The sequence below is a fragment of the Oryzias melastigma genome, linkage group LG9 (genome assembly GCF_002922805.2).
Source record: "Oryzias melastigma strain HK-1 linkage group LG9, ASM292280v2, whole genome shotgun sequence".
NCBI classification, from domain to species: domain Eukaryota; kingdom Metazoa; phylum Chordata; class Actinopteri; order Beloniformes; family Adrianichthyidae; genus Oryzias; species Oryzias melastigma.
Window position 1 is genome coordinate 7,008,301 of NC_050520.1, and position 27,727 is coordinate 7,036,027.

A 27,727-nucleotide genomic window follows, 5' to 3' on the forward strand; every position below is an offset into this window, starting at 1 on the left:
GAACACAAGAGGATACAGTCTGCTTATCTTTCCTTCATAGTAGTTTCCACTTTAGAGGCTTTTTTTAAGACATGGCGCCCTCTGCTGGAGGAAGATGGTTTAGCTTCCTATTCTGACCCTTTTTTTTGTGAAACCAAATTCCCTCCTTAAAATGAAGCATTCCTGTGACACTTTAGTCCTTTTGGAATTATAATTAACTATTATAAGTTATAATATTGGATTGTTTTTATTTGAAAGTTTGTTTGAGCTTCACTAATCTAATCTGGATTCGTAACTGACCTCCATGTGGTTTGTTGCTGATAAAACCCATCTATTTATTGTTCCTCATGTTAGATGATCATTTTAATATTTTGGTTTATTTTGGTCAGAATTCTGCAACCTGAGGCATTGAAGAACAAATGCTAATAATTTTAATAAATGATGAGTTTGTAGCTTTGATTTGTTTGTTTTAGTCTATTACGTTTTTTAGCAGCAAAGGTGAATATTTAATAGCATCTATATAAATAAATCGCTCAATGGTCACAAAAAGACAAATACAGTAATGTGTATTTTCTAAAGCAGGGGTAAATATTTTGACTGGTGGGCCACAAAGGGTTCTAAAGTTTGACAGTTTAGGAAATGTGGACAAAAACTACCTTTAATTGTGATTGAAAATAAAGGCACATTTTAAAAGAGAACATTTTGGAGCTCCAAAAAAAGAAAAACTATAGTTTTTGTTTTGATTTTAGAACCAGAACCCCCAATTGGTCGAAATCCTTCAGGGAAAAACACAAATTAGAGAAATGATGCATTCATGTGGTGTTGGTATTATTGGAATAATGACCGTCAGATCCAGAAAATACACATGAATGTCAAAAAACACCACATGAATGCAGAATATAAATAAATAAAATTCAACCATCTATGGAGAGACACCAGAAAAGAAAACGTAAATTAATATAAATGTTAATTTATTCCTATTTGGCAGGCCAGATTAAATAGTTTGACAGACTGCATGTGGCCCCACTTCTGTTCTAGAGGGTCATTTTGCAGCTCTTGCCGAGTTCTGGTCACTGTTCGAAATAACTCTTTTAGCATTAAAGGTTAATTGCAACCCACTGATTAATGTGTTGTTTTACAGTTCCATTGGTTTGGCTCATTTTTTGTCCATTTATTGTCATTTCAGTTTAAAGAAATGGGTCAAACCAACAGAGAAAACTGTAATAACTTTATTTTTTCTTTTTGGATTGTTTCTCGTTTGTCCTGGAGACAAATCCACAAGCTTTAAATTAAAAGTTCTTTATTTGATCCCATGTGCAATCTCATTCAAAAGGCATGAATATAGAAAAGGGGACAGAAAATGGGTCATGGTACAAATTTACAAAGAAGTTTCTAAAACCAGTAACAACATGGAGGCTCAAGTTAAGCGTGTGGACTCGGGGGCGCAGCACTCAGTAAAGACACTTTAGAAAAAGCCACATTTGACACAAGCGACATCGCAGTCGATGCCCCATCATGCAACTGCCAAACATTGAAACCGTGCCTTAACACAAGCGTTAGAATAAAAAGTGCATTCCCTCCTGCTTCTGCAGCGCTCCAAACAAGGGGAGTCTGTGTTTCCTGGAGCTTGTGTGCATCATCCACCGTCAAAGCTGGCAATATAAAACCCCAAAATGCAAACGTTTCCAAGCAGTCAAGTCTCACAGGTAGTTACAAGCCGAGTACCATGCCGAAGATTAAATAAGTCACTGCTCCGATGAAAAGCAAGCACAGTAGTACAGTCAAGTACGAGATGGCAAGAGTAGGCCTCATTGGTCAGAACTGAACTTGGTCTACTTCTCTAGAGTCCACGTGAACCCACGTCGAAAATCAAAATCATTTACATTCACAAACAGAGTTTCCATTACAAACTGACACATAATTTGAATAAATAATTTACTGAACGTGCAGATTATCAAGAGACTTTCTTGAAGTCCTCCGAAGATGGTAGTGCAATAGTTTAATAATCAAGAGCAACAACATCGATTCTCAAAGAGACAAAATAAATAATAGGAACGGAGAACAATCGTGGACTTTTTCTGTTTTTTTCAAAAGGAAAAGGCAAAACAATATCGAACAAATGAGCAGAAACAGTGAATCACTGAGGTGAATTTGACAAAGGCACGCACACTGCATCATCAAACATGCTCAGGCACAAACGTTTAGTATGGAATCTGATTCTGGTAATACTGGATCATGTCGTAGGTTCGACTCCTGGAAAACAGAAAAACAGGGGAGATGCCGTCAGACAGAAGCTCTCTGAGAAAAATAAATAAATAATACACGGAGGTGACCTGTTGCTGAGGAAACAGTTCTGGATGACTTTGATGATGAAGGCAGCTGCATCTTTTTCACTCAAACCAGGGTTGAACCGCTGCCTGGATGGAGAAAAAACACAGTTGGTAACAGCATTTAAAAACCCACCAGCTCACCTCTCTTTTAGCAAAAAACAAAACAATCACACCAGGCTTGAAAATGTGCGTTCGAGGAACTGCTGGTAATGAAATCTAAACATACTTAAATATACTATTTGTACGTGCATATACTGTAGGTACTATCCAACCGGTATGCTGGTATACTATACTAGACTATAATACCGGTACACTATACTTTGCGATGCCATGCTATACTACCGCTATAGTAAACAACCACTATACTATACTATCCAACTGGTATACTGTACTATACTATACAAGCGTATACTGAACTATGACTGTGCCGTTATTATATATATTTTATTGTTCATACCTTTTTTTTTTTCTTTTTACAAGGAAACATACATTAAACATAATTGGGCTTGAACAACTGGAACAGAGTGAAGAAAACAATTCTTATATAATCTGTTCCTTTTTCTATAATATACGAAATTATATCATACTATACTACTTCTATACTATACTATACTACCACTATACTGTATTAAACAATACCATACTATACTACCACTATACTATACTATACTATACTATACAACCGGTATACTGTACTATACTATACAAGCGTATTCTATACTATTCTAAATGATACTATTCTGTACAATTGCAGCCGTTTTGATTTACAGAGGTACCAATTGTTTTGTATGATGGAGTTTTAGGGTCACCAAGAAAAAAATAATAATATAGCAAGATTAAAGTTGTGAATTTAAAAAGAAAAAAACTTGCAAATTTAAGACTTCAAAGCTTAAATTTATGACTTTTTTTCTTGTAAATTTACCAGATGAGGATCACATAAAAAAAAGAAAAGTAAAGTTACAATATTAAAGTTGAAGTGAACATACAGTCCAGCAAGAGAACGACGTGCAGCAGCAGACAGACTTCTTGGACAACAAATTTTGGTCAAACTGTGTGTATTTGAACAAGTAAGTTGAATGTTTATTGATGACGTTACAAAGGTTTGGAAGCCTCAGTTTATGAATGCTTTATTCATTGGTGGGTGGCTGCCTGTTGATAAAGCATCAATATCCCTGCAGCTCTTCACTTCCAATTATGTCTTCCTCCACGAAAAACATAATCTCCAAGTTTGTGTGATGCGTCCATCTGAAGAGGTCCAGTTTTTGACATATTCTTTTTAATGTTCTTATGCAAATAATAATTGGATTTCAAGTCGCCAAAAGGTTTAGAATTTTTTAGACAATTTTGATGTTTTTTTCTCTCATTAATTTATGACTTTTTCTTGTAAACGTATATATTTTAAAGCTGCAAAATTTACGGGATTCAAAATCATAAATGTACAACGTTAAAACACGTACATTTACGAGAAAAAATAATAAATTGTGACTAGGACTGCACATTTATACGTTTATTCTTGCAAATTTACATAATTTTTCTCGTAAATTTATACGTTTAAATTTGTCTGTAAACCGACCTTAATACTTCTCTGTTGTTTTGTAATAGATCATGAAAGATAAATTAATAATTGTAGTTTTTGCCCTGCAGAATTATTATGAAACAAAGTCTTTTATGTATTGAAATAGTGACTTTTTTAAAGAAAAACTTGGAAAAATCTGCAAAATTTGCCCACATTTTCCACCAAGCCTCTTCCACCTGTGAGTACCTGCGCTTGTATCGGGTAGCGACAGTCCAGTGAGAACCCTGCATGCTAAAAACCCACGTTCTGGAATGTGCTGCCCGTGCCCACGTACTCCACAAACACATTTGACTTACTTGAGGTATTTGATGGTCTGCCCTCTGAAGCAGGGAAGGCCAGTGTCCAGCATCAGGTTGACTAAGGAGACCACGGCGTCCATGTACGGCCTGATTCACAGGAGAACGTGTTTCACTTAAGCTCTTCTACAGCAGCGACTTTAGAACCTCGACACTTACCTGACGGCCAGGTACCCCCTCACACACATCTCCATGAACCACTTGAAAGGCGTCGCCTCCATCTTCCCGCCCATGATCATCACCATCTCATCGGTGAGCTTGATGTCTGGCTCCCAGCCCAGATTCCCACCAGGAGAACTTTCAAACATGAAGCCAAAGTCTGAGAGAACAAACGAGAACACAGAAACATAAGATCTACTGCCATCAAGCAGAAAGATGATAGAAAATAGGGATGCAGTAATCCATTTTGAGCACGATTCGGAGTAGACAGGAGTCTAAAATCTGAGGCTCTGGAGCCACAAGCGGCTCTTTTACTCTCCAATGTAGAAAAATAAAATATTTATCATTTTAAAAAGTCATATTTTCCTCTGACTGAATGATGCATTGTGCAAAGCAAAATAGTTCAAAGAACATTCAGCTCATTCATTTCAATTTAAATAATTTCAATTAATTCATACCTGACTTTATTTCTATCAGTATAAAAGATATTTTAAATGTTTTTTTGGGTAATCAAATAGAGTCCTGAATTTAATTTTACTTTTTGAATACTGACTTACACTACGAAGGGGTTAAATCTGCCATATGGTCTGAAAAATAAAGTAGGAGTTGTTTAAAAGTGATTTAGTTCCTGAAGGATCTCGTTGTTTTAGTGCGGAGTAGAGCTGCACAGTGTGGTGTGCTGCTGGCGTTTAAGTGGAAAAAAAATATAATATTCAACTACTTGTAAATAATTAACAATTAAATATTATCTTGGCTTTTAAATCGATTCAAGAATTGCCAAGTTAAATATTGCGATAATTCACTAAATTGATATTTACCTATTAGTAAGTAAGTAAATAGGTAAATCTTTATTTATATAGCACTTTTCACAGAGAGAAACTCAGAAAGTGCTTCACAAAAGTTATAGTACAAGAAGAGTCAATATTAGTACATTTGCTGCATTGAGATGACAAGATGTCTTTTATTTTGAAAGGACTGTATGCGAACCTCTGTTCAAATAATACAAAAAAACATATACCTTTATGCTTTATTTAAACTAAAATCAACAACAACCGTTTATATTTACCATCACAACAAAATCAAAAATGTGAATTCTTGTCTTCATGTTTTCTGAAGGGTAAAGTAAGACTTTGTGAATCAAACTGCATAGTTTTCAGTGAAATACTCTCTAAGTGTTGAAGGTTGCAGACCCCTGGCTTATACTAAACAATAAACTTAGTACAGCACATGTCTGGTACTTTTAATGTAATGACACCATTGACTTTTCACACGGTTCGGTTTTAAAAGTAGAAACCATAATCCTGATCCTAACTCCAATGATGACAATTAGAAATAAAAGATGAAACACACCAATGTGGATGAGGTGTCCCTTGCTGTCCAGCATGATGTTCCCGTTGTGTCTGTCTTTGATTTGGAGCAGGAAGAGCAATAAGCTGTAAGCCGCCATACTGCGGATGAAGTTGTAGCGCGCCTGAGAAAGCAGCAGCAGGAGGAAACGTGAGGTTCAACTCTCAGAACGGGGGACCTCAGGGGAAGAGAAATCTTTGTTTGCTTTTTATACATGAGGTTAGGAAACTTCTACCTTCTGAAATGCCAGGGTGGACTCATCTCCATACTGGTTCCTGAAGTAGTCGTACATGCCGAAGTCTGTCTGCCGGCCCAGCTGGTCACGAGATTTGCAATCTGGGATGCACTCGATGACGCCACACTGATGTCACAACAAAATGGAATAAAAAGTGACAAATGAAATTAGGTTTCACTATACGGCCTAGTTGACCTTTTGACATCTGTGCTTTACGACAAGCAAAAAAATCCTGATTTTTCCTCAATTGAAAATAAATTTCCTTAATTGATAAAACTGATTTACCACTCTAATTAATCTTCTATCTGAGTTTCTAGTCTGATCTTACCCCTGGTGCAGTGGCCACCACCCTGTAAGGAAACACGTAGAGATCCAGGCCCACCAGCTGGAAGATGTTCTTAAAGAGGCTGATAATCTGAAGAGCCAGCATGTCCTGTAATCACAGCAAAGGTTAAAAAAATGACTAAAACAAGTCAAACATTCGTGATGTTTGTCAGCTGGGAGAAACCTGTCTGCAGTCGTCTCCAACTTTAAAGATGGCCGCCTGCCAGCAGATGTTCCTGGCTTCTTCCTCGCTCTTTTCTTCATCCATGGAGTTTGAGCGACTCTGCAGACCTGTAAAGATTGATTTTTGAAAAAAAAAAAGAAACAGTGAGTTTGAGCAGCAGAGTTGAAGGTTTTTATATGAAGCAGCTCAGCAGTACCTTGTTTCTCCAGCTCGCTGACTCCACACCTTCTAACTTTGAACTTGGCCAAGTACGGAGCTTTGGCAGCACTAGAAGAAGAAAAAAAAAATCATCCGATTTTTTATTATGTTTGTTTAGTAAAAACATCTAATAACTTCTCCTTTTTACTGTCAAGAAGTTAAAGTAATTAAAATGTTGCAAAGGGAATTACCTTTCTTAAATCTTTGTATTTTTGTTACAAAAAGTTTGATTTTTTTTCCATCCAGTTATTGTAATTGACCGACTTTAAAGGGAATCTGTTGTTTCTCTGCTGGTTTTGTTTTAGCTTTTACTGAACTAATTCAATTAACATTCTGTGCCTCTGATTATAAGTGTGAAGAAAAAAATGTAACAATAGGATTAAAAAGTGATAAAACTCTTAACCCCTTCATGCCTGGATTTATTTCCAGCTATATAGAAATTATTTTTACAGATCCGCTCCAATGAAAATTGTGTTTTTAACATGTTTTATCTTTGACTGTGGAGAAAATGTTATAACAAGATCGATTAACTGAGCGACTTAATAGGAGTAAAAAAACAACTTTTAACCCTTTCATGTCTAGATTTATTCAGAAATTTATATTTAAAAAAGTCTCAATGTTTTTCCATTCAAGGTGATGAATAATTAAGTGGAATCCTGGATTCCAAATTAGCAATAAACGACATGAAGGAGTTATGTGTGATTTAACACTTAAAAAAGTTTATTGGAAGTTCATCTCAATTTAATAAAATGTGGTGTTTTGCTCGTCCAGACTCACCTCTGCATGGGAGTTCCAGACTTGTAGTCTATGTCTAAAACAATGGCTTCTGGGTTACTGGGGAGGTAACAGCCAGGCTGAACTTGAATCTGAGACAGAGCCTCCAGACAGGCCTTCTTCCTCTCCTCCCCTTTGGGGAAAGGCCTGACAAAGACAAAGAAAAACAAATCTGAGGACAATATCTCCACACTCATTTACAAGCGTCTCACAGAACGGCGGCTGACTAAACGTGACAGCCCGGTTCTGCTGTTGGTCACAGAGGACAGTCAGTGGAGAATGAACTAATGGAGAGCGGAGGCCGAGAGACGACCAAGGTTCCTCCCCTGGATTGTTGTAATTAGAGGCCTAATGAGGGCAAAGGGGAATACGCCACCCTCTGGTGGGCTGACAAAACACTTTCCAGGTAGAAGATGTCACAAAACAATTCATCAAGCGGCACGGAACGCTCTAGAGGGCAGAAAGTCAGACGCAGAGCCAGTAGAGCAGAGTGTTTACGAGAATCAGAATGACAGGAGATCATCTAACAGTTTAATGAACCGACAGCAGACGGGCTTTAGAGAGCAGAACACAACACCGGACTCATGGGAGGGCAGATGTCCTCATAAACATCCGTGTGATCACAGAGAAGTTTCATCAGGATGAAAACTTTAAACATTGTTGATAAAGTTTAGAACCATTGAGTAAAATGGATTTGTGATTAGCTGTAGCATCTTATTCAAGAGGATGGAAATACTGTTGGAAAAGTTCTTAATCAACTTGACCTTTACCAATTAAAATGAAATAAATTCATTACATAGATATTGGGAAAATTACATTTGGATTAAGCTTATTTACAGAAAAGACGCGTAATTGGAAGATGCAAGAAAAGAAAACGCAATATGTGGAAATACTTTGGAATTTACAGTTTGAAATAAATCGCTTGCTGCTTAAAGGCCTTGATGAAATCCAACAGCAACACGACTAATCTCTCCAAACATCAGCTAAGACGACATGGAATTTCTAATATTTTCTTGCACAGGTCCCATGCATGGTATTTAATACTTTATTTTACACGTACAGTTAAAAGAATGTGTCTACACCTCAGGCTTAAACCTATCCTTCCCTCCTCAGACCAGTGAAATCAAGTGAATGGTACAAACCATTATCTTGCTATTACTACTGAGCTGTATGTGTTTGTATATACATGTATGCCGTACTTGATAATGGCCGACACGTTGGTAATCTTGTTGAAGAAGTCGAACTCTCCCTGGTAAAAATCTTTGGCTGGACCAGAGAGAGAACCGGTGATCTCCTCCACCATCTGTTCCAGCAGCTCTCCGATGTCCGCTGTGACCACACACACGACAACATCACGGTGGGTTACGCTTTCACTCGCTTTCCTTGATAAAAAAAATTCAGAATGGGGTCGGCAGCATCTCACGGTCTTTCTGGCTCCCTTCCTCATCCAGGAAGATGTTGGTCTTCATGTTCCAGATGAATTGGTGAGCCAACAGCTGAGACTTCTGGGCGGCCCAGAGGATGTACTCTCTGACATAACCCATCTACAGGAACCGAGAAGATCGCTCAAATCAAAGCAGAAAAACTCAATCAAAGAGTCGGAAAATGAAGGGTTCACCTTGTCGTAGCGAAGGGCCTGGACTATTTGGGGAATGTAAAACAAAATGGCGTCCTATTGAAAAGAGAAAATATATTAAAACGTTCTCTGATCACGAATAAATAGGTTAAAACATCATAAATCGTGGTTTGTGTTCCTACTGGAGGAAAGGAGCGAAGCACTTTGACCCCATACTGAGCGGTGAGAGGATGAGGAGGGTACATGGAGGAGAAGTAGGACAGTCCGGTTGGGGGGTCTGCAGGGGCCCAGCACAGGATGTGACTCAGCTCTGGGGAGTCGGCATCAATCGTGTGCCACGTCACAAGGAACTGAGGGAGAATGCAGAAGTGTTTCACGGATGAAACGTGTTTAGATGGATGTGGTGCCGGCAGGCTAGTGTCCTGAGGAAGTGATGTTCACGACGCGAGAAAGAAAAATCTCAGAGCTGATTATCAGCAGAATGTGGTTTCTTGTTCTAAACAGAATTATCACTTTGGGCCTCAATCAAAGTAGAAAAACACAAGATGCCATTTAGCAATTAAAGTGCCACTTCGATCGTCTTTTGATTTATTTTAAAAGCATTCCCATTTATCTTTAAGTTATAATTATGCCATTTTTTGGCACTTGTGTTGTTTTCTATGAAATAGTTTCTACAGTAGATCAGTAGAAATTCACCTTTGAGTTGTGAGTGGGGTCATTAGCACAAAGCAAGCCCACCCCAACTGTTTACATGCTCTCCCTCTAGCTTACAGCCCCTCACACGCCCAACCTAACATTAGCAGGGCAACAAAAATGGCGACCAATGTTGAAGCTATCCAGCCAAACAGTTTGGATTCAAATGCCAGCTCTGACGAGGAAAACAAAGACGTTCATGGATCCATATGTCTACCAGTGGATACATCAGAATGGGGCAGAGCAGGGAGCTCAGTGTATTTTCTACATCATGAATACTATTTAGTTTAAATCGTATTATTCCATCTGCTTAAAGAAATACTTAGAAATACAATTTTGATCTTAACCCCTTAATGCCTGAATTTATTACCAGTTATAAAAAAAGATATTCACTTATGTTTTGTTTTTTAAGTAAATGCTACATTTAGGTAATTTTATACCTAATTTGGTTTGTAGTGTATTTGAGACAACAGGCATTAAGGGGTTAAATGTCCTCCATCATTTGAGAAATGCCACAGAAACATGTTAAAAACACCCGATTTTCATCAGAGTGGGTCTTTAAATACATCTAGAGATACATAGAATAAAACACCTACTGATATTTATTTTATTTATTTAGACACAACACAAAAAACAAAAACTACACAAATTGACTCACTTTTAGCGCACTTTCCAAATGACTTTAGAAAAAGGGATTTTATCAGTCAATTGATTTATTGTTCCATTTTTAAAACATTCTTTATTTTGGTTGAAATAAACCAATCTGAAAAACTTGTGGGCACATTTTGTGTTGTTTTATTGCTGGACCCTTGATTGAAATCTGCTTTAATAACAAGGAACAAAAGCATCTAACGGTAAACATTCAGATGATTTATGGATAAAACTTTTGATCTTGTATTTAGCGTTCAACAGTATAGAACTGTCCATAAAAAGAGTAGATTAAGACCTTGATGTAACAAACTGGATCACTTTATGTGTTGACACGGAATTCAGAAACACTGAAAATTTAAAGTAAAAAAAAATAAAGTTTTTATTCTTTATTTGATAAACTGCTGTTATAGCAGCAAACACGCTGTATTCAGTTAGTTTTCTCATCATTATATTTGTCGAGTCCAAATGGAAAATGACCAACAACCTCAAAAAACACAATTTACAGTTAAAATTGTAGAGAAACAAATGACTTTTCTGTACAGTTTTATCTACAGGATCTCACCTTAATGGCCTCAGGAACGTCGCACACAGCGGCCGGATCCATACGCACCAGACGAGTCACCTCAGAGGCGATGGACTCTGTGTTTTTAAATCTGAAAAACACACAAAACAAACCTCAATTAATACAAGTCAAACTAAATAGACCTCTCCTGTGTGGAGACACCTCATTTTAGAATCAGTGAGTTAAAAAGTTTCGTGTGATGCTTCGTTGTGCACCTGGTGGGCAGCTGCAGAGCCAGGTAAGGCGATATACTCCAGGCCAGGTTGACGGTGTCCTTCCACTGTTTTTCAGTCAGGCTGATGTATTTGGACCTCCAGTTAGCAATGCTGGTCTCCACCGACTGCTCAGTAGCGATAGCAAGCTCCGGAGAGGATAACGGGTTGTACCATGTCGTCAGTCGCTCGATCTCACTGGCCTGAAGAGGGAGACAGGTTTAAGCCGGAGGTGTTGACATACATTTTTTTATTTTTTTACTTGTAAAGTAAATACCAGCAGAGCCAGCAGCAAAGTCCTTCGTTTCATGTAGTATTTGTGGAGCTGAGAACCTCTGTTGCTCTTTTTCGAAAGCCCTAGAATGGAGGAGAAATGCGTGAGTCGAGCGCACGAGATTCTCTGAGATGGATCCAGGCACATCTCCCTGACACCACGCTGGGAGGATTACCGGATTTCTTGGATAAAGTGGACATCCCCGAGGACAGAGGGTACGTGTTGATCCATCCTTGAAGAACCTGCTGTCTCTGTCCGACAGCTACGTCAAGACTGCCGCGGCTGTCCGCTACGGCCATCACAGACAGGCTGTTCACCGACATTTCTTGAAGATCTAAACAAAAGACAAAGAGATTTGTAAACAGGTAAAAAAAAGAAAGATTTAGAGTTTTGAAAATTCTTTACCTTGGGGGACCAGCTGGTTGGCCGTCAGATACTTTTTATCAGACTGCAGGCAGGTGTAGAACTTGATCAATATGCTAATGTCCTCTCTCAACCGTTTATCTGTCTGAGTGGGAAACTTGGGAGCTCCGCTGTAGGAGAACAAAGACGACCACGGTGTTGGTGAACAAACTTTATAAAGCAACAAAAACCAGGCACCTTCTTTTTCCCTCCTGTTACCTGAAGTAATCAAAAGCCGTGGAGTAAATCTTCTCTCGAAGGACATTTCTGATGGTCGCATTTGTCACAACGTCCGCGTGGAGCAGATTCAAGCCCAGAGTCAGCAGCCTTCAATGAAGAAACACCAGCTCAAGAGTCTGAGCTTTAAATGCCAAAGAAAGAGGAAGAAGAAGAAAGGATACCTGAATCTTGGTCCAATGGCGGCAACGTGGCGGTTCAGGCTGCTTTTGGATCCTCCCACACTGAGAGACAGAGATCTCTGCAGAATCGACGTGAAAATCTCCACCTGGTCTGCACTGCTGTACTTGGCGATCTCAAACCGCTGCACCAGGAACTGAAGGAAGAAAAGGCGATTCAGATTTACAGTAACTTCACTTTTCTAACTAAGGGATCACATTTTGTCGTATGTCTTATGTAGTGCATTTCTCAGCTGCTGTAATTTAGTTTTTACGTCTTTAGACTTTCTGGTGTTATTGCTGATGTTTTCTGTCTGTTTGCTGAAAACCATTTTCTTTCACTTGCTTCATTTTTTTCTCTTTTCTTCCCCCAAAGGTCTTCCCTTCTGCCACAGTTGAAACTAAGAATATTGTTCTTAATCTGTCTTGCCCGTATGAAAAAGGTTAAACAAAATACAATAAATTTGATATGGAACATCATGATCATGGCAAAGGTTGGACAGTCGACTCTCGCCTTCTTTTGGGCATGAAACCATTAAAAAAGTACTTATGACGTAACTAATTATTGTTTTTTAAAAGCACAGAAATATGAACTACAAACAATTAAGTCTTGGGTAAATATTTTTTCGTAAAAAAAATTAATAAATAAATAAAGATTGATATTAATACTGAGCACTTGTAATTTACAAGCTTAATTCTGAGCCCAAAGTTTCCCACATAAAAGTTTAAAAAAAGAAGAAAAACTTTATTTAAAAACACAACAGGATACAATCCATTGAGTGGGATTGTTTAGAACCGATGTAAACAAAAGTTAATGGACTGAATATATCTAATTTATATATTCATCTCAGTTTTGAATTTCTTTTACATTTCTTAAATGACATTTCTGTCTTCCAAAGATGAAAGGAAATTTCATCTTTGTGCATTTTTAACATATTTTTGTGGCACTTTTCTCACAATAGAGTACATGTATTTAGAAAATTAATTTCAAAGTTTCATTCCTGAGTATTTATTTATTCAAATTGCTGTGAATCTGAAGCAGTGGAAAGAATGCCGTTTGAAAACGATCGCATTTAAAAAAAGATTTGCTAGGTGAGCCACAAACTCTCGGCTCTCCTTTTGTGGACAGTTAAATCCACCTAAATCTTCATTTTCCTCATCTGAGCTGGAATCTGGATCAAAACTATACAACTGGATAGCCCCAATTTTGCTAGACTATTTTAATTTTGCACCTGTAATGTTAGGTTGGGTTGTGAGGGGCTGTAAGCTAGTGGGAGAATGTGTAAACAGATGGGTGATGGGAAGTGGGGATGGGCTTACTCCACACCAACTGTATCGCCCACAATTCAGAGGTGAATTTCTAATGAACTACTTTTTTAAAATTTTGGCTAAAAATGGCCTAATCATAATAAATAGACCACAGAAGACATGTTTAAAGAAGATCTAAAAATGTGTTTTAAGCTCTTTTAGCAGTAAACAAGAACCTTGTGGGCCTGAAAGAGCTTAAAACCGATCAGGTCATTGGTTTGTGACAAACCTCAATCCAAAGGAAGTGAGGGATGACTTCAGGAGCACAGGGGGCTGGCTGACTCTCCTCTGACACGGCTAGAGGGCCGGCTTCCACTTTAGCCTCCGAAAACAAACCCATCTTCAGCTCCACCGTCATCTGCCACGCCCCCGCCATCTCACGCATGAACTATGAAGACGGGAAAAGCGGTTTGTTCTTCTCTCTTTAACTCTTCCCTTATGCAATCGAACTGATTTCCAGGAGCAGAGAACGTACCGGCACTTCCACCCCGTTGTGTGCAGCCAGGAGCCACTCCCAGCAGGCGATGGCCGTTTCCATGCCATGTTCTGTAAACATCTTCAGTGGAGACCAGCACAGATGGTGCAGCAGCTGCTGATCACAGTCTGAACAACAACAGGAAATACATAACTTAAAAACAACTGAAGGAAAGCAAAAAATTAGTGCTGCCAAACGATTATTTTAATAGTCGACTAATCATCGATTATTTTTTCTGATTTGTCCACTAATCGGGTCATGGATGTAAAGCACACATCGAAACCATCATTAGCTTTAAACTAACTAAAAATTAGATATATAGCATTACCTGTGATAATGCTAGTGTGAATGCTGTAAGGTGAATTTGATCAATGAAGATGCTAGTGCTGATAGCTGAATATGCTGAAATTGGTAGCTGAAATCGCTGAAGCTAATTGCAGAAAACGCTGAAGCTGATGGGAAACTAAAATATTCGTTAAATGCAAAATTGGCCTAAAAATTTGAAAAAAAGCCTAAGTTATCCAAAACAGCTAGCATGCAGCTGAAATATTAGCTAAACTCCAACATAGCCTAAAAAAACCTTAATAAATGCCAAAATAGTCCAAAGAGCTAACAGAATGTCATTATAACTTTCAACTTTATTACACTCTGACTCCATATAATATAAAGTAATGACTAATAGACAACTAAATTAGTTTTAGACTATTTTAATAGTCGATTAGTCGACTAATCGTGGCAGCCCTAAACGAAAGACAATGCGTCAGAGTGATAATTAAAAACGAGGAAGTGAAAACAGTCACTTTTGGTTGTAATAAGCAGAGCAGCCATCTTGAACATGGTCTGAGTGAAGCCTTCTGGGTCTTTTTTATCGAGGGCGCTGGTCATTTGTAGGATCATCAGCTTTTTCAGGTCCGACTTGCTCTGAGTTGCCTCTGAGAACTCAATCATCCCGATCACCTAAACGACAACAAAAACGGTCAACGACACAAAAAAAACGGGGTTTGATGAAAAAGCAGCTCTGCTTTACCTCTCCGGTGTAGCGGTTTCGCAGGTTCAAAGACGCCATGAAGTTGGAGTAGTCTTTCTTGACGCACGCCGGCCTCTCCGTCAGCTGGGTGGTCTGACGAGGAAATGGAAAATCAGAGGCGGGGGCGGCGAGGCTTGATATTTCTGGGTATGCTGAAGGACTCATGCCTTAGCCCTGTCTTTCTTCATGTAGTGTTGAGACCAACCTGAGGGTAAGCAGCCTATGGTTGGCCGCACGGTGGAGGACAACGTCGGCATGAACCAGTTAGCCAAATGGGCAACCAGTCAACCAACCCCACCCGTCCATTGATGGTAAGTAACCAGGTAACCAGCAAATCCGCAAAATCAGCCAAGCAACCAGGTAGGCAGTTCGGTGCAGTTTTAATAAAGACAAAATACAACAAATGAAGCAAATGAAAAGACAGATATATGCAGAAGGCAGGCCCCCAGACATGTCGGAAATGCATAGCAAGCAAAATAACGTCACACACTAGTTCAGCATGCCACAGTACTGACATACAGCACTGCAAACAAGTCATTGTTTACAGAGCTGCTGTATGTCACTGATACAGAATGAGAAACATAAGTAAAGGGTATAAGAGACTTCTGATCAGTACTTACAAAAACGCACAGGCTTTGCTAAAGCAGCTATACCGTAAACATTTAAGTTGTTAAAAGGCCATCAGTGTTGGACAGAGGTTAATGAGCAGCATCAGGACCAGAGGGGGCTGAGAGTTAAACACCGTTCAATGTGCAGCCAAAAACGAGAGTGTATTCAGACTGGACACATTTGGTCCGCTTAAAGAGAACCAGAATTCGTTTCCCCTGATAATCTGGATCTAGAGTGGCTGCTTTGGTTCAGTTGTTCTGCACCGAGCATGGAGCCTATTCAGACTGAGGAAACTTGAACCGAGACCACCTCAAAAGACGGGTCCAAGAGAAGTTCCTGGTCCCAAACCAGTCCACTTGGGAGTTTTCAGACTAAAAATAATGTTCCGGATTTTCCAGGGAAACAAACTGGTTCACTTTGAACAAACCAAATGTGTCCAGTCAGAATAAACCCTCAGTTTTGGGAAGAAAGTGAAGTTTCTCTAAAGTAGCGCGATGCCGTTTCACCAAAAACACTAACAAATATTCTGCAAGCCTGTAGAACTATGATAAAATGAAACGGTTTACTAGTAAGAAAATACATGTTTCTGTAAAATTGGAAACATCTTGATTTAAATTCAGAATAACAGGACTGAGATGGGAGCTTTTGTATGAGAGACTTACGCCAAGCGTGGTGCTCTGCCTGTTGTAGCCTGCAAAGTGCAGTATGCTCTCCGTGGCCATGGCCAGGCCGGTGTGCTGGGACAGACCCGACACCCAGATCTGATGCTTGTTGAGGTACTCCTGTGTTCATAGGAAAAGCAGAAATCCTCAAGTAGTAACACAAAACAGGTACCAGAGCCAGGTTTATCGGCCCGATCCAATTCAGTCATTTGATGGTGAGATTCTGCTGGGTTCCAATCTGGAACTTTTTGTGAAATATTTTTAAAAAATGAACACATTTAAAAAACAAAGTCATGTTTTCCACTATTATTTTTATCAACCTACTTCTATCATTTAACAGTTAAACAGATCACATCTGTAAAGTAGCTGGAGCAATCAAGCCAAATTGGTGCAACCATTAACTAGACAAAATAAAAGTAAAAATAGGTGGTAACTAGTAATGTGACAAATGTTGGTGATTGTGACTTTAGTATCATCAAAATGATTGAACATTTTGGATCAAATGTGATTTATATCTGCATATCTCCATTAGAATTGTACAAAAACTAAAATCACTGCATAAATATGATGATGAGTATTCACGACTAGATCAAATAAAAACATTTTTGGGTTGTTTTGTTAAAGGTTATGGATTTTTTTCATCACTTTTTCGTGGTTCTTGCACTTTGTAGATGGTCCCTTCATCCACTGTGGAGGTTTTTAGGAAAACAAAAACTTTAAACTCATCTTTTTAGTATAGCTTTTAGGTTGTTTTTACATGTCCATGTGTTTTAGTTTGATTTTATACATTTTATTTAGGATTAATTCAATCTAATTTAATTGTATTTGTGGGACGTATGTGTTTTTTTATTCTGATTGCTATTTTAACTACTATTTTTTTTAAATCTTACTATTATTTATTGAATGCAACATCCCGTTCTGATTGAGTCTGATCACAATCGGATCGAGACACCCCTAGTTAATGCTGCCATACTCATTTATTTATTGTATATGTCAATAATTAAACCTAAAAGACAAAATCCTGACCTGTAGGTGGGACTTGGTGACTGAAGGGGCCCATTTCATCGCCTCCTTCAGGATTTCTCCACAGCGAGCAGCAAAGTCCTTCACTATGCTCTGGAATGAAAGGATTGAAGAACATGAAGACTGGAGAACATTTAAAATTGAATGAATTATGTTGAGATTCCTTCAGCTCCCAACACAAACTTCAATTAATTGCTGTGTGGCAGAGGTAGAAATGTGAAAAAAGCATTATATATATATATAGACACAATTCAATAAATTAAACCTTGTGGCTTGGTTAGTAATTAGCAAAAAAGGCAAAAAATGAAGAGCGGAGGTTGTAAAATATGGTCTTTGCCTCCCTCTAGTGGCCACAAATGTTAAAGCAGATCAAACTCACCTCTCTGGCTTCGTATGTGTCTGGCACAGTGATCCTGTGGGGGGTGTCTGTAATGTCATAGTATGGCTGGTCTTTATGAATGTCCTAAAACAAATGTAAAAGGAAAAAAAAAAACTTTTACACAAATCAAAACATTTCATCAGCATTCAGCCAGAATTTGTTCATTTAAAGTCTCCAGGCCTCAAGAGGCCGGCATCCTTCTTGTTTTTCAGAAACTTGGCCCTACTTGATGCTAATTACTTAGATCAGGTGTGTTTTTTCAATTGGAAGCTACAACATGTAGGACACTGGCCCTCGAGGCCTAGAGTTTGACACCTGGGACTTACTGCACTCAGAGACAGAGACAGGGTCTGCAAAATATCCAGCATGGTCTTCAACACTCGACCGCTCCAAAGAAGGTGGGGGAATCTGGTTGTGAAACACAGAAATCAATTAAAAAAAACATCCAAAGACTGGATCCAGAAAAACTAGATCAGAACTCACGTCTCAGCCAGACCCGACAGGTATTTGTCTGCCACTCTGCGGATCCTCTTGTGGGTGTGGTTAAAGTTGACCAACAAGAACTGAGCGTGTCGCTCTAACTCCTCTTCATGCTCTTTAGTTTTTGGCTAAAAAGAAAAAAAAAATTACAATTTATGCTCAATATAATCCTGATCTAATATAGCACATGTGTCAAAGTCAGGATCCGGCCCTCCGGGTAATTAAATCCGGCCCTCCAGATCATTTCATTTTATCGTTATTCATAGTCTGATGTTCTCTTGTGCTTATTTTTTAACTTGCATAATTTTGACAAAACATATATTTTTATGGAGAATAAAATATTGAAAATTATTAAATGTTTAAGTTGCTTTATTCTGGAATAATATTTATCCTTTGTATTATTCATAATTATGTTAAAAAGTTATGGTTTTAAAGTTTTAAAAATTGACATCTTGGTAGCTTTCTGGACTATTTTGGCATTTAGTAAGAATTTTTAGGCTATTTTTGTGTTCAATATTTCAACTACATGGTAGCTGTTTTGGCTAATTTATGCTTTTTAAAAATTTTTTTAGGCTGTTTTGGAGTTTAGCTAATATTTCAGCTACATACTAGTTATTTTTGCAATTTTTGGCTTTTTTCTGTTTTTTTGGCAATTTTCAAGTTCAGCTATTTTTTCATCTACATGCTAGCTGTTTTGGTTAACCTAATTTTTTTTTAGGCTAATTTGCCATTTAGCTAGTATGTTAGCTGGCTATCAACTTCAACGTTTTCAGCTATTAGCTTCAGTGATTTCAGCCATCACTTTCAGCATCTTCAGCTACCAGCACTAGCATCTTCAGCAGTCAGATTCAGCTTACAACATTCACACTAGCATTAATCACAGGTAATGCTATATATCTAGTTCATAATTATGTTAAAGAGCTATGGTTTTAAAGTTTTAAACATCTTGTTTTAGTGTTAAATGAATTTTGTCCTGTTCATTCCCGCGACCTAATGTGTGTTTTGGATTTTGCCCCCCGTGTGATTGACTTTGACACCCCTGCAATATAGATTAGAACATTGAAAGCTACCTTATCAGCCATCATCTGGAGGAAGACATCAAAGACCTTATCACCGACACAAATGATGCACTGCAGCATACCTGCGATGGTTAAAGTAGATGTAAGAAGTTGAATTGTAAAAGCAGAATTTGTTAATGTGTTTGCACATCAAACTTTACCAGATTTGTCTTTCTGGATGGCTTTGTCCTCAAAGTATCGAAACATGACCTGGAACCGGTCGGGATCGTTGGATCGCAACATCCTAACGCAACACAGAGGCGTTAAGAGCCGGCTTTAAAAAGACAAAAGATGAGGAATGATAATGGAGCTGACCTCATGTACTCTAATCTGTAGACAGAGAGCAGGTAGGTGGACATGGCGAAGTCGAGCTTGTTAATGAGGGCCGATCCTTCTGGAGTGGGGTCGATGAGATTACTAATGGTTCCCCGAAGTTCACTCAGCTCAGACTGAAGGTCAGGAAGCAACAAGGATACAGTTAACACTGGAATCTTTTAAAGTCCCACTCCGATCATCTTTTGATCTACAATATTTTCATTATGATTATGCAGTTTTTAGCCCAATTTTTTTAAATGTCGTTTCTAGGACATAGTTTCTGCAGAGCGGCAAGAGTTCATTAGAAATTCTCCACTGAATTGTGGCATCGTTAGCGTTGATTAACCCCGCCCCCCTTCTCTTCCCCACTATCTTACAGCTCCTCACACATGGTGAGCAATATTAGAGCTATCTTGCCGTAGAGCTCTGATCCAGATTCCAGCTCAGATGAGAAAAACAAAGACGTTCATGGATCTATTTGTCTATAAGTTTATGCATCAGAATGGAGCAGGGAGCTTGTAGCCCACCCAGTTTGTTTTCTACGTCACAAAGACGATAATTTTCAAACTGAATTTTTCCTCTACCTCTGATTCACAACAATTGGAATAATGAAATTCTCATTTTCTATCATTTCAATCCTCCATCATCACAAAATTGCCACTAGAACATGTTAAAGAGTGAGTCTCAAAATCATGTCCTTAATATATATTAAAAAAAAAAACCTGAAATCCAGGATTTTAAGATTACCGGCGTCACAGTGTCGTTTTTCAGCGCTGAGTTGTACTGTAGTTCAGAGCGAAGTGGTTCTCCACTCGGAAAAGTGAGAAGAGGAGACTTGGTGGCAATCTCACACACACCTTCATACCATTCTTCAGGCCAGAGTCCTGAAAAAACAAAAGGGACCAGAAGAAATGCATCATCTGAAACTTGTCTTAATTCCCTCAATAAAAACGATATAGTGCAGGACTATCAAGGCTCTTGATATTAACATAATTCACACACATGCTCACAATTTAAAATTTAATGAGTCAGAACATTTTTACAAAGACTATGAATCCACCGAACAAATTTTCAAACATTTTTTCAAATAAAAAAAAAGTTCAAACGCAATGCATTGCTGTCTATATTCACCAAACTAGTGAGCATCGATGCACTCTGGATTTTTGGAAGGACTTATGGGAAATTTCCAGAACACAGAATTTTGGAATTGTAGGTTCAGACACTCCGACTTAATGGCAAATCGCTGTACAGTTCATGAGGGAATTCAGACACAACCTCTGTCTTTCTTATTTGATGTGGAAATAGTCATTTTAAACAGTCCAATAATAAAATCAAACTTAATAAAACTTTTTAAGCTTTGAGTTTTAGAACATTTTTAGATGGAACGCATTATGAAAACATAGCTCACCTGATCCCTCCGCAGCAAAACCCATGACCACAGAATACAACCAGAAGTCCCTGAAGAGCTTCTGGAGGCGGGGCTTGGCCTCCTTGATGGGTTGAAGCCGCCTTGTCAACTACAAGTCAGAAAAAAAAAAAAGGTCGGAAAAATGAAAAACAGGTAATGCTTAAGTACAAAAATGATTTTTTAATATTAAATTAATAAAGTTTGCAAAAGATTCTCTTGTATGTCAAATAAACTGAATTTCTCCAACTAAATTATTATATCTAAATAATGACGCACTTCAACAGTTTTGAATTGTGAAGAGTTAAAGCTTTTTAGTTCGTCAGTAGACTTTTTGAACTGTTTGATCTGGTTTATTTGTTTAGGAGAAGCCCAAATCAAAGTTCAGTTTTGTGTTATTAGTCCTCCTAACAGAGGCAACGCAGCACTTCCCACAAGTTCACAGCAAAGGTAAGCAACGGCTTTTTTGAGGAACAAAAGGAATCGGTTTTCATCTAAACTCATCCAATCAGTGAGTAAAGAAGAGAGCATTTCCTCTGCTTTCAGGATGTGGGCCATCGTGGTCATCTCTGCGGCCTCGCTGCTGGTCGCTCCGTGCTCGGCCGGCATCAAAGACCTCAGCACTCACTTCAGCGGTCCGGATCCGGAGCCCAGAGGGTTACAGCCGGCTGGGACGGAGGATGTGGAGGCCATTCCCATGGAGGTCCACAAAGCAAACACGGTCACTAACGAGTTAATTTTTGACGGCTTTGAGGATGAAGATTACATCGATTTTGATAAAATTCTTGCTGCCGGCAGCGACGATTACACGTAAGTTTAAGGCAGATGATTCAAAACTCAATGTTTGGAAAATAACTTCTTATTTTTCGAGTAATCCTGATTTTTCATAAAGCAATATACCTCCTGAACTTTCAAAAACTTTGACATGGTGCAATGGTCCACTTGTTTTTCAGCGAGGCCGATGAGATTGATGAGATTGCAACACCTCCCCCTGACATCGACATCTTTGCTGAACCCTCTGACCCAAAGATTCGCCGCGCTCGGCTGCTGCGGCTTTTCCACGGCAGATCTCGACTCCAGCGCCTCAACACCGTCAACGCCCACTTCGGCTTCAACCTCTACCGAAGTCTCCGGAACCACGTGAACCAGAGCGACAACATCCTGCTGGCGCCGGCGGGGATCTCCATCGCCATGGGGATGATGTCTTTGGGCGCCGGGCCGGGGACGCACCAGCAGATCTACAAAGCTCTGGGATTTGCGGATTTCGTCAACGCTAGCGTTCACTATGACAACACGACGGTGCATAAGCTGTTCAGGAAGCTCACGCACAGGCTGTTCAGGAGGAACTTTGGCTACACGTTACGCTCTGTGAATGATGTGTACGTAAAGAAAGAGGTCACGCTGAAAGACGCCTTCCGCGCACAGACCAAGACTTATTATTTTGCCGAGCCTCAGTCGGTGGACTTCAGAGATCCGGCATTTCTGGAGAAGGCCAACAACCGCATACAGAAACTTACCAAAGATCTGATCAAAGATCCTCTAAAGAGTGTGGATCCAAATATGGTGCTGATGCTGCTCAACTACCTGTACTTTAAAGGTAAGCGGGAAGAAACTCCTAAAACGTGTGGATTTTTTTAGTAATTCTTGTCTGAACAGGGACGTGGGAGCAGAAATTCCCAAAAGAGATGACTTACTATCGCAATTTCCGAATTAACGAAAAAACAAGCGTTCGAGTGGCGATGATGACCAACAAGGGGAACTATCTGGCCGCCGCCGACCACGAACTGGACTGTGACATCCTACAGGTGGGTGTCCTCTTGTTGGAAAAGCTGCGCTGAGGATCTCTCAAACCGCCTGGTGACGAGTAACCGTTCTTATGCGCAGCTCCCATACTCAGGAAACATAAGCATGCTCATCGCCTTACCGAGGAAGATCAGCGGGATGAGAACGCTGGAGCAGCAGATCTCCCCAACTGTTGTCAACAAGTGGCTCAAAAGCATGACCAACAGGTTGGCTGCACATTACTGACAGTATTTGGTGATTCGTCTCTTATAAATGAATAGTTTGATGCTCTAAGTCACTTCTGGATCAAATAGGAATTTAAGTTGCTGTCCATTCTTTTGTCCTTCAACATTATTTTATCAGTTATTTATCAGCTCAGCCTCCTTCACAAGTTGGTGTGGAACATCTTAAAGTCCCACTCTGATCATCTTTTGAGCCTTTTTAGAAGCCCAGAATGTTGTTTTTTGACAAAATAAACTATTGTTTTCTAGGACATAGTTTCTGCAGAGCAGCATTAGTTCACTTTGCCATGGAGTTGTGAGCAGGACTGTTGGCGTAGAGTAACCCCGCCCCCTCTTTCCATCACAGTTGAACTTTACACATTCTCCTGCTAACATACTAACATACTACGAACATATGCAGCCCGTTAAACTATTTAATCTGGCCCAACAAACTGGAATAAACAATTTTGGTTACCCGTATTGTTCATTTTCCTTGTAGTTCAGGCGTCTCCCCACAGATTGTGAACAACAAATACCTTCAAGCGCGGAAAGTTATTCTGCATTCATGTAGCGTTTCAAGATTTGTTGTTTTTACGGTTATTCATGTGTGATTTCCAAATCGGACAATCATTTTTCCAATTATTCCAACACCACTTGAACGAAGCATTTCCCTGAGTTTGAGTTTTTCCTCTGAGGGACATCAACCCATCGGTGAAAATGGCACTAAAATGAGAACAAAAACCACAGACCTCCAAGAACGTAGTGTTTTTAAGTAATTTTAAAATCAAGTTTAAAGCATGTTTTCATCCAGATACTGTATTATTTTGAGCAGAGCCGATGAAATCCCCCCCCAAAAAAGGACTTCCCACTGATGATTTCGGGCGCCATGATGTTTTTTTGAGGCAGCAAGTGGGAGGGACTTCTGGCTATTGATTTACAAGCTATTTTTTTTTCTCTATGGTCAAATTCTCTTGGATATTTTACCAAATCATTACCAAGTTACTAAAACACACCACAAAGATCTGGTCCTGGTCCGGCCCTTCTGTTAGTTTAGAACCCTTGGTTGCTAACAAGTGAGAAAGTTTGCCCACCCCTGACCAAGAACCACCATCTGAGCGTTCCACCGTACAGTTTTGAGCCAGTCACCAGGTCGGACGAGGAAAACGAAGACGTACACGGATCTACTGGGGATAGGCAACTCCAAGCCTCAATTCCTGCGTTTTTTCCAACTTAATCTGCTCTGGCATGTTCTAAATTTGCTAGACACACTAGAACCAAGTAATCAGTCATAATCGAGCTTGGATATCTGGAGCCCTCGAGGCCTGGAGTAACCTATCCCTGATGTAACAGAATGGAGTGGAGCGGGAAACTTGAGGCCAAATAATTACATTCGTTTTTTAATCTGCTTTTTCTGTCTTCTCCTGATTCGTAGCGATCCGAACCAAGAAGTCTTCTTTATATATGCCGTCCATTAAAAAAAGGCCACAAGAACCAGTTACAAACACCAAAAACACGTATTTTTTCATCAAATTGAATCTTTGAGAGTTCTTTTTTCTGCTCAAGAGTAATTACTGCGAAAATCCTGTTTAATTCCAAACTGTTTTTAAATGCATTCTTTGCTTTTTAATTATTGGATTTTGTAAACTGCTTGGATTTAGATGTTTCATCATCAGTTCTCCACATCTCCTCTCTGTCTTCAGGACCCGTGAGGTTTTGCTGCCTCGCTTCAAACTGGAGCAAAGCTACGACTTGATTGAAAACCTGAAGGAGATGGGCCTCTCCGACATGTTCCAGGAGAGCGGAGACTTCTCTGGAATGACGTCAGAGAGCGTCTCCATGAGCTGGGTGAGTCCGCTTCCATCAGAGGTGGTGAATAACTTCCATCCCACTGATCAACTCTGATGTCTGTGTGCAGCTGAAGCACCAGGGAACCATCACAGTCAACGAGGAGGGAACCGAGGCCGCCTCACTGACCCAAGTCGGCTTCATGCCGCTTTCCTCTCAGATCCGCTTCGTGGTGGACCATCCCTTCCTCTTCCTCATCTATGAGCACCGCACTCACTGTCTCGTGTTCGCGGGCCGAGTGGTCAATCCCTCACAGAGCTGAAGCGTTCACTTTGAAACGCTTTTTTCAGTGGATCTGGCACTTAACTGACTGGGTTTTTTTGTCTTATAAATGTATTCTCTCATTGAACGTGTTCAATCCTGTTTCTAATGTTTTATTCTTTGCAAATGGAGAATTATGCTAATAACAAACGGCCATTTCTAGCTTTTATTAAGCTGTGCTGTGACAAGTTCACAAAAATAAAAAACAGCGTTTCATGTGAGTAAAAACTTTAATTTATAGTCTTAGAAAGTAATACCCATCAGTATAAAAACAAATGTTTTGTAAGTCTATTTTTGTTTGACGTCATTTCAAACTTTCATTAAACGTGAACGATCCCTGAAGGACACTGATGTGTGATCAGAATAAATAAAAGAACATGAACTGAAACCGTCTGTGCTGCAACCAGCTTGGTCAATATTTGCTCACAAAGTTAAAACTTAACCACACATTTGTCTCAAATACTGATAGATTCACCCGAGCTCTGAAGATGAACATCTGTAAAGCACTCACCACAGCGATCACAGGAATGAGAACTCCGAGGTTTCCAGCGCTGCTCGACGCCTGCGGAGGAGGAGGAGCCACGACGGGACCGTTAGCCATTTTTCCTGCCATGTTTGGGTGTTAAAACGATGAAGCGTTTACCTTCAGTGCTGTCCCCTTGTCGGAGGCCCTCTCGCTGGCTCTTTTGCCTTCCAGACCCAGTTGGACAAACAACTCTAAAAGATTGACCAGCAGCTCGTCCACCAGCTGCTCCCCCTGCAGGTTGGCTGCGATGTTGGCGAGGGCGTTGATCACCGCCAGGGAGCAGTGTCTAATGTGGATGAGAGAGAATTAAGCATGACATCGAGAAGAAAACTCACAAACCAAAGGATTTATTGAAATACATTAGAAATCGGGCTTTGAGTTGTGCCAGGGAAACCCCACCCCCACTTCCCATCCTTGGTGCAGGAAGCCCAGCTTTTTTCTATGTCATAAATACAATCCTTTTTAAATGCCTTTTTTTTCATCTTCTCCCGATTCACAACAATTTCAATAAAGAAAGACTTAGTAATGCGATTTTGAGATTTATTTTCTTTATATATGTCCTCCATTATCAGAAAAATTCCACAAGAACATGTTAAAAACACAAGATTTTCATCCGAGTGGGTCTTTAACAAAAGCTTTTGTTGGTTTGTTTTAGGTAAGTTTATCTACATTTATGTCTGACAGTCAACAATTTAGTTTTGTACCATTTCAAGATATTCAATGGAGCTACTACCTTAAACTGGAGAGAACAAGTGTACATATTAGTACATTAAATAACCCAAATACTGGCACCTAATCTCAATCAGTAAATCACTTAAAGTTAGCTATTAAGAATACAACAGAAAAAAGAAGTCCTGCATGTAATATCTACAATTAAAAGTTCAAATATAACAGATTCATTCTGTTGCAAACACAAATCTTTTTCTCAACGTACAAGAGAAAAGTAAAATTCAGATTAGTGATCTAAAATAATTACTTTAAAATTTATTTTTTTCCCCAAAAAATGTAATGCATAGAAAAACATGCATATACTGAAATACAAGCAATGTTTTGTATTATTGTGTGTTTTTACACATCAGTGTGTAGTAGTTGGGTGTCAAAGGGTAAAAATGACACAGAGCAACAAATGATGTGTGTTTGTGTTGGCCGAGGTCATTCTGAGCAAATGGTAGAAATTACTAGTGGGATATGAATCGGGTTGCCAGACTCCTGTCAAAAACCCCCTTATAATCTGTCACATTTTAATGTTCATTCAAATTCTCAATGAAGTTAATAAACCAGAGTAATCCTCTGAATGTTCGGCACAAACTTCTTACCTGTAACCGTGATCCCTGTAGTCTTTGGTGGCTGAATAAACCACTGAACTGGCTTTGACGCTGATCTGCTGGAACAGGTTCCACACATCCTGGTAGATGTATTGCTTAAAGAGAAGAAACAAAAAAAAAAAATCTAAAAATGTAGAAAGATATCCTGACAAGACTTTTCTTACATTTAAATCTACATTTTCACCAATTGAAGTCATTAATTGCAGCCTTTCATCCTGAAAAGTAGCTAAAACAGCCAATTAAACCTCATTAATCTGCCAACTCCTTTTCTTTGGACAAAAGAGCAGAACGCCGTCCAGAAAATGTACAGTAATAATAATGTTTAAGCCCATCTGGCAAAAGAAAAGGAGGTTCGTTCTGTTCTGTTCTTACGTCACAGAAACATCCTTTTAAACTTCAAAACTCCGATATCCTTTTCACTCACATTTCCTGTAATGACCATACAGCCGAGCTGGTCAATGATGAGGACATCCAGCGGTGATGGAGGCTGGCAGAACTTCTGCTGGAGGATTTGCAGGATGTGCTCCATGACGTTGGGAGTGTCTCTCAGAGCCACAGCGATGTGGCCCAGCGCTCGAATGGTGTGATCCGGAATCAGATGAGCATCCCTACCAGCCGAACACGTAGATTTAAACTCGGTCACGTCAATGGAATGTAGGCGGGCCTGTTAATTCATTCAAGTACAAACGCTGCTCACTTTTCATTCTCCTGAGAGATGTACAAACGGTTGGACAAACTGGCCAAGAAAGCCTCCACTATCACGTTATCCATGGTCAAACCGGCCTTCAGACACCTGAGGAGGGAGAGAGGAACGATTTTAAAAGTCGTGGAAACATCCAGAGTATGAAACCGTTGGAGA

At 39.4% G+C, this 27,727-nt stretch overlaps 2 protein-coding genes across 3 annotated transcripts in view; one reads left to right on the forward strand and one right to left on the reverse strand.

Moving 5' to 3' along the window:
* Window positions 1-1,262: 1,262 nt before the first annotated feature.
* Window positions 1,263-27,727, reverse strand: part of pi4kab (phosphatidylinositol 4-kinase, catalytic, alpha b) — a 35,411-nt gene continuing 8,946 nt past the window's right edge. The window contains exons 15-55 of one of the 2 annotated variants that reach the window (XM_024275122.2): window positions 27,566-27,661; window positions 27,293-27,476; window positions 26,860-26,963; window positions 25,661-25,829; window positions 25,529-25,579; window positions 20,912-21,020; window positions 20,251-20,387; window positions 19,504-19,637; window positions 19,350-19,432; window positions 19,201-19,271; window positions 18,134-18,258; window positions 17,977-18,058; window positions 17,651-17,734; window positions 17,275-17,364; window positions 16,249-16,368; window positions 15,183-15,197; window positions 14,978-15,070; window positions 14,751-14,907; window positions 13,951-14,078; window positions 13,705-13,863; window positions 12,174-12,325; window positions 11,992-12,099; window positions 11,776-11,903; window positions 11,546-11,704; window positions 11,374-11,453; window positions 11,100-11,299; window positions 10,885-10,975; window positions 9,161-9,328; window positions 9,021-9,074; window positions 8,826-8,946; window positions 8,602-8,731; window positions 7,406-7,549; window positions 6,627-6,697; window positions 6,431-6,537; window positions 6,251-6,355; window positions 5,923-6,048; window positions 5,691-5,811; window positions 4,341-4,500; window positions 4,182-4,271; window positions 2,313-2,396; window positions 1,263-2,232 (exon numbers count right to left, since the gene is read on the reverse strand). In XM_024275122.2, coding sequence (XP_024130890.1) covers window positions 2,181-2,232; window positions 2,313-2,396; window positions 4,182-4,271; window positions 4,341-4,500; window positions 5,691-5,811; window positions 5,923-6,048; window positions 6,251-6,355; window positions 6,431-6,537; window positions 6,627-6,697; window positions 7,406-7,549; window positions 8,602-8,731; window positions 8,826-8,946; window positions 9,021-9,074; window positions 9,161-9,328; window positions 10,885-10,975; window positions 11,100-11,299; window positions 11,374-11,453; window positions 11,546-11,704; window positions 11,776-11,903; window positions 11,992-12,099; window positions 12,174-12,325; window positions 13,705-13,863; window positions 13,951-14,078; window positions 14,751-14,907; window positions 14,978-15,070; window positions 15,183-15,197; window positions 16,249-16,368; window positions 17,275-17,364; window positions 17,651-17,734; window positions 17,977-18,058; window positions 18,134-18,258; window positions 19,201-19,271; window positions 19,350-19,432; window positions 19,504-19,637; window positions 20,251-20,387; window positions 20,912-21,020; window positions 25,529-25,579; window positions 25,661-25,829; window positions 26,860-26,963; window positions 27,293-27,476; window positions 27,566-27,661 — 4,642 coding nt within the window. In that variant the 3' untranslated portion in view covers window positions 1,263-2,180. The remainder of the gene's footprint in view (window positions 2,233-2,312; window positions 2,397-4,181; window positions 4,272-4,340; window positions 4,501-5,690; window positions 5,812-5,922; window positions 6,049-6,250; window positions 6,356-6,430; window positions 6,538-6,626; window positions 6,698-7,405; window positions 7,550-8,601; window positions 8,732-8,825; window positions 8,947-9,020; window positions 9,075-9,160; window positions 9,329-10,884; window positions 10,976-11,099; window positions 11,300-11,373; window positions 11,454-11,545; window positions 11,705-11,775; window positions 11,904-11,991; window positions 12,100-12,173; window positions 12,326-13,704; window positions 13,864-13,950; window positions 14,079-14,750; window positions 14,908-14,977; window positions 15,071-15,182; window positions 15,198-16,248; window positions 16,369-17,274; window positions 17,365-17,650; window positions 17,735-17,976; window positions 18,059-18,133; window positions 18,259-19,200; window positions 19,272-19,349; window positions 19,433-19,503; window positions 19,638-20,250; window positions 20,388-20,911; window positions 21,021-25,528; window positions 25,580-25,660; window positions 25,830-26,859; window positions 26,964-27,292; window positions 27,477-27,565; window positions 27,662-27,727) is intronic. The other variant, XM_024275123.2, reaches the window with a different exon arrangement.
* serpind1 (serpin peptidase inhibitor, clade D (heparin cofactor), member 1) lies at window positions 21,260-25,405 on the forward strand. Its single transcript, XM_024275125.2, has 7 exons — window positions 21,260-21,358; window positions 21,455-21,718; window positions 21,862-22,505; window positions 22,565-22,713; window positions 22,793-22,917; window positions 24,612-24,756; window positions 24,827-25,405. The coding sequence occupies exons 2-7, from the start codon at window positions 21,456-21,458 to the stop codon at window positions 25,016-25,018; spliced, it is 1,518 nt and encodes a 505-aa protein (XP_024130893.1). The 5' UTR covers window positions 21,260-21,358; window position 21,455; the 3' UTR covers window positions 25,019-25,405.

What these genes read in the sequence shown, in the direction of transcription:
- serpind1 (XM_024275125.2), top strand. Translation starts at nt 21,456, where the DNA reads ATGTGGGCCATCGTGGTCATCTCTGCGGCCTCGCTGCTGGTCGCTCCG. An exon ending in TGGACTGTGACATCCTACAG is followed by an intron (nt 22,714 to 22,792) that starts GTGGGTGTCCTC and finishes TCTTATGCGCAG; the next exon opens with CTCCCATACTCAGGAAACAT. An exon ending in AGAGCGTCTCCATGAGCTGG is followed by an intron (nt 24,757 to 24,826) that starts GTGAGTCCGCTT and finishes GTCTGTGTGCAG; the next exon opens with CTGAAGCACCAGGGAACCAT.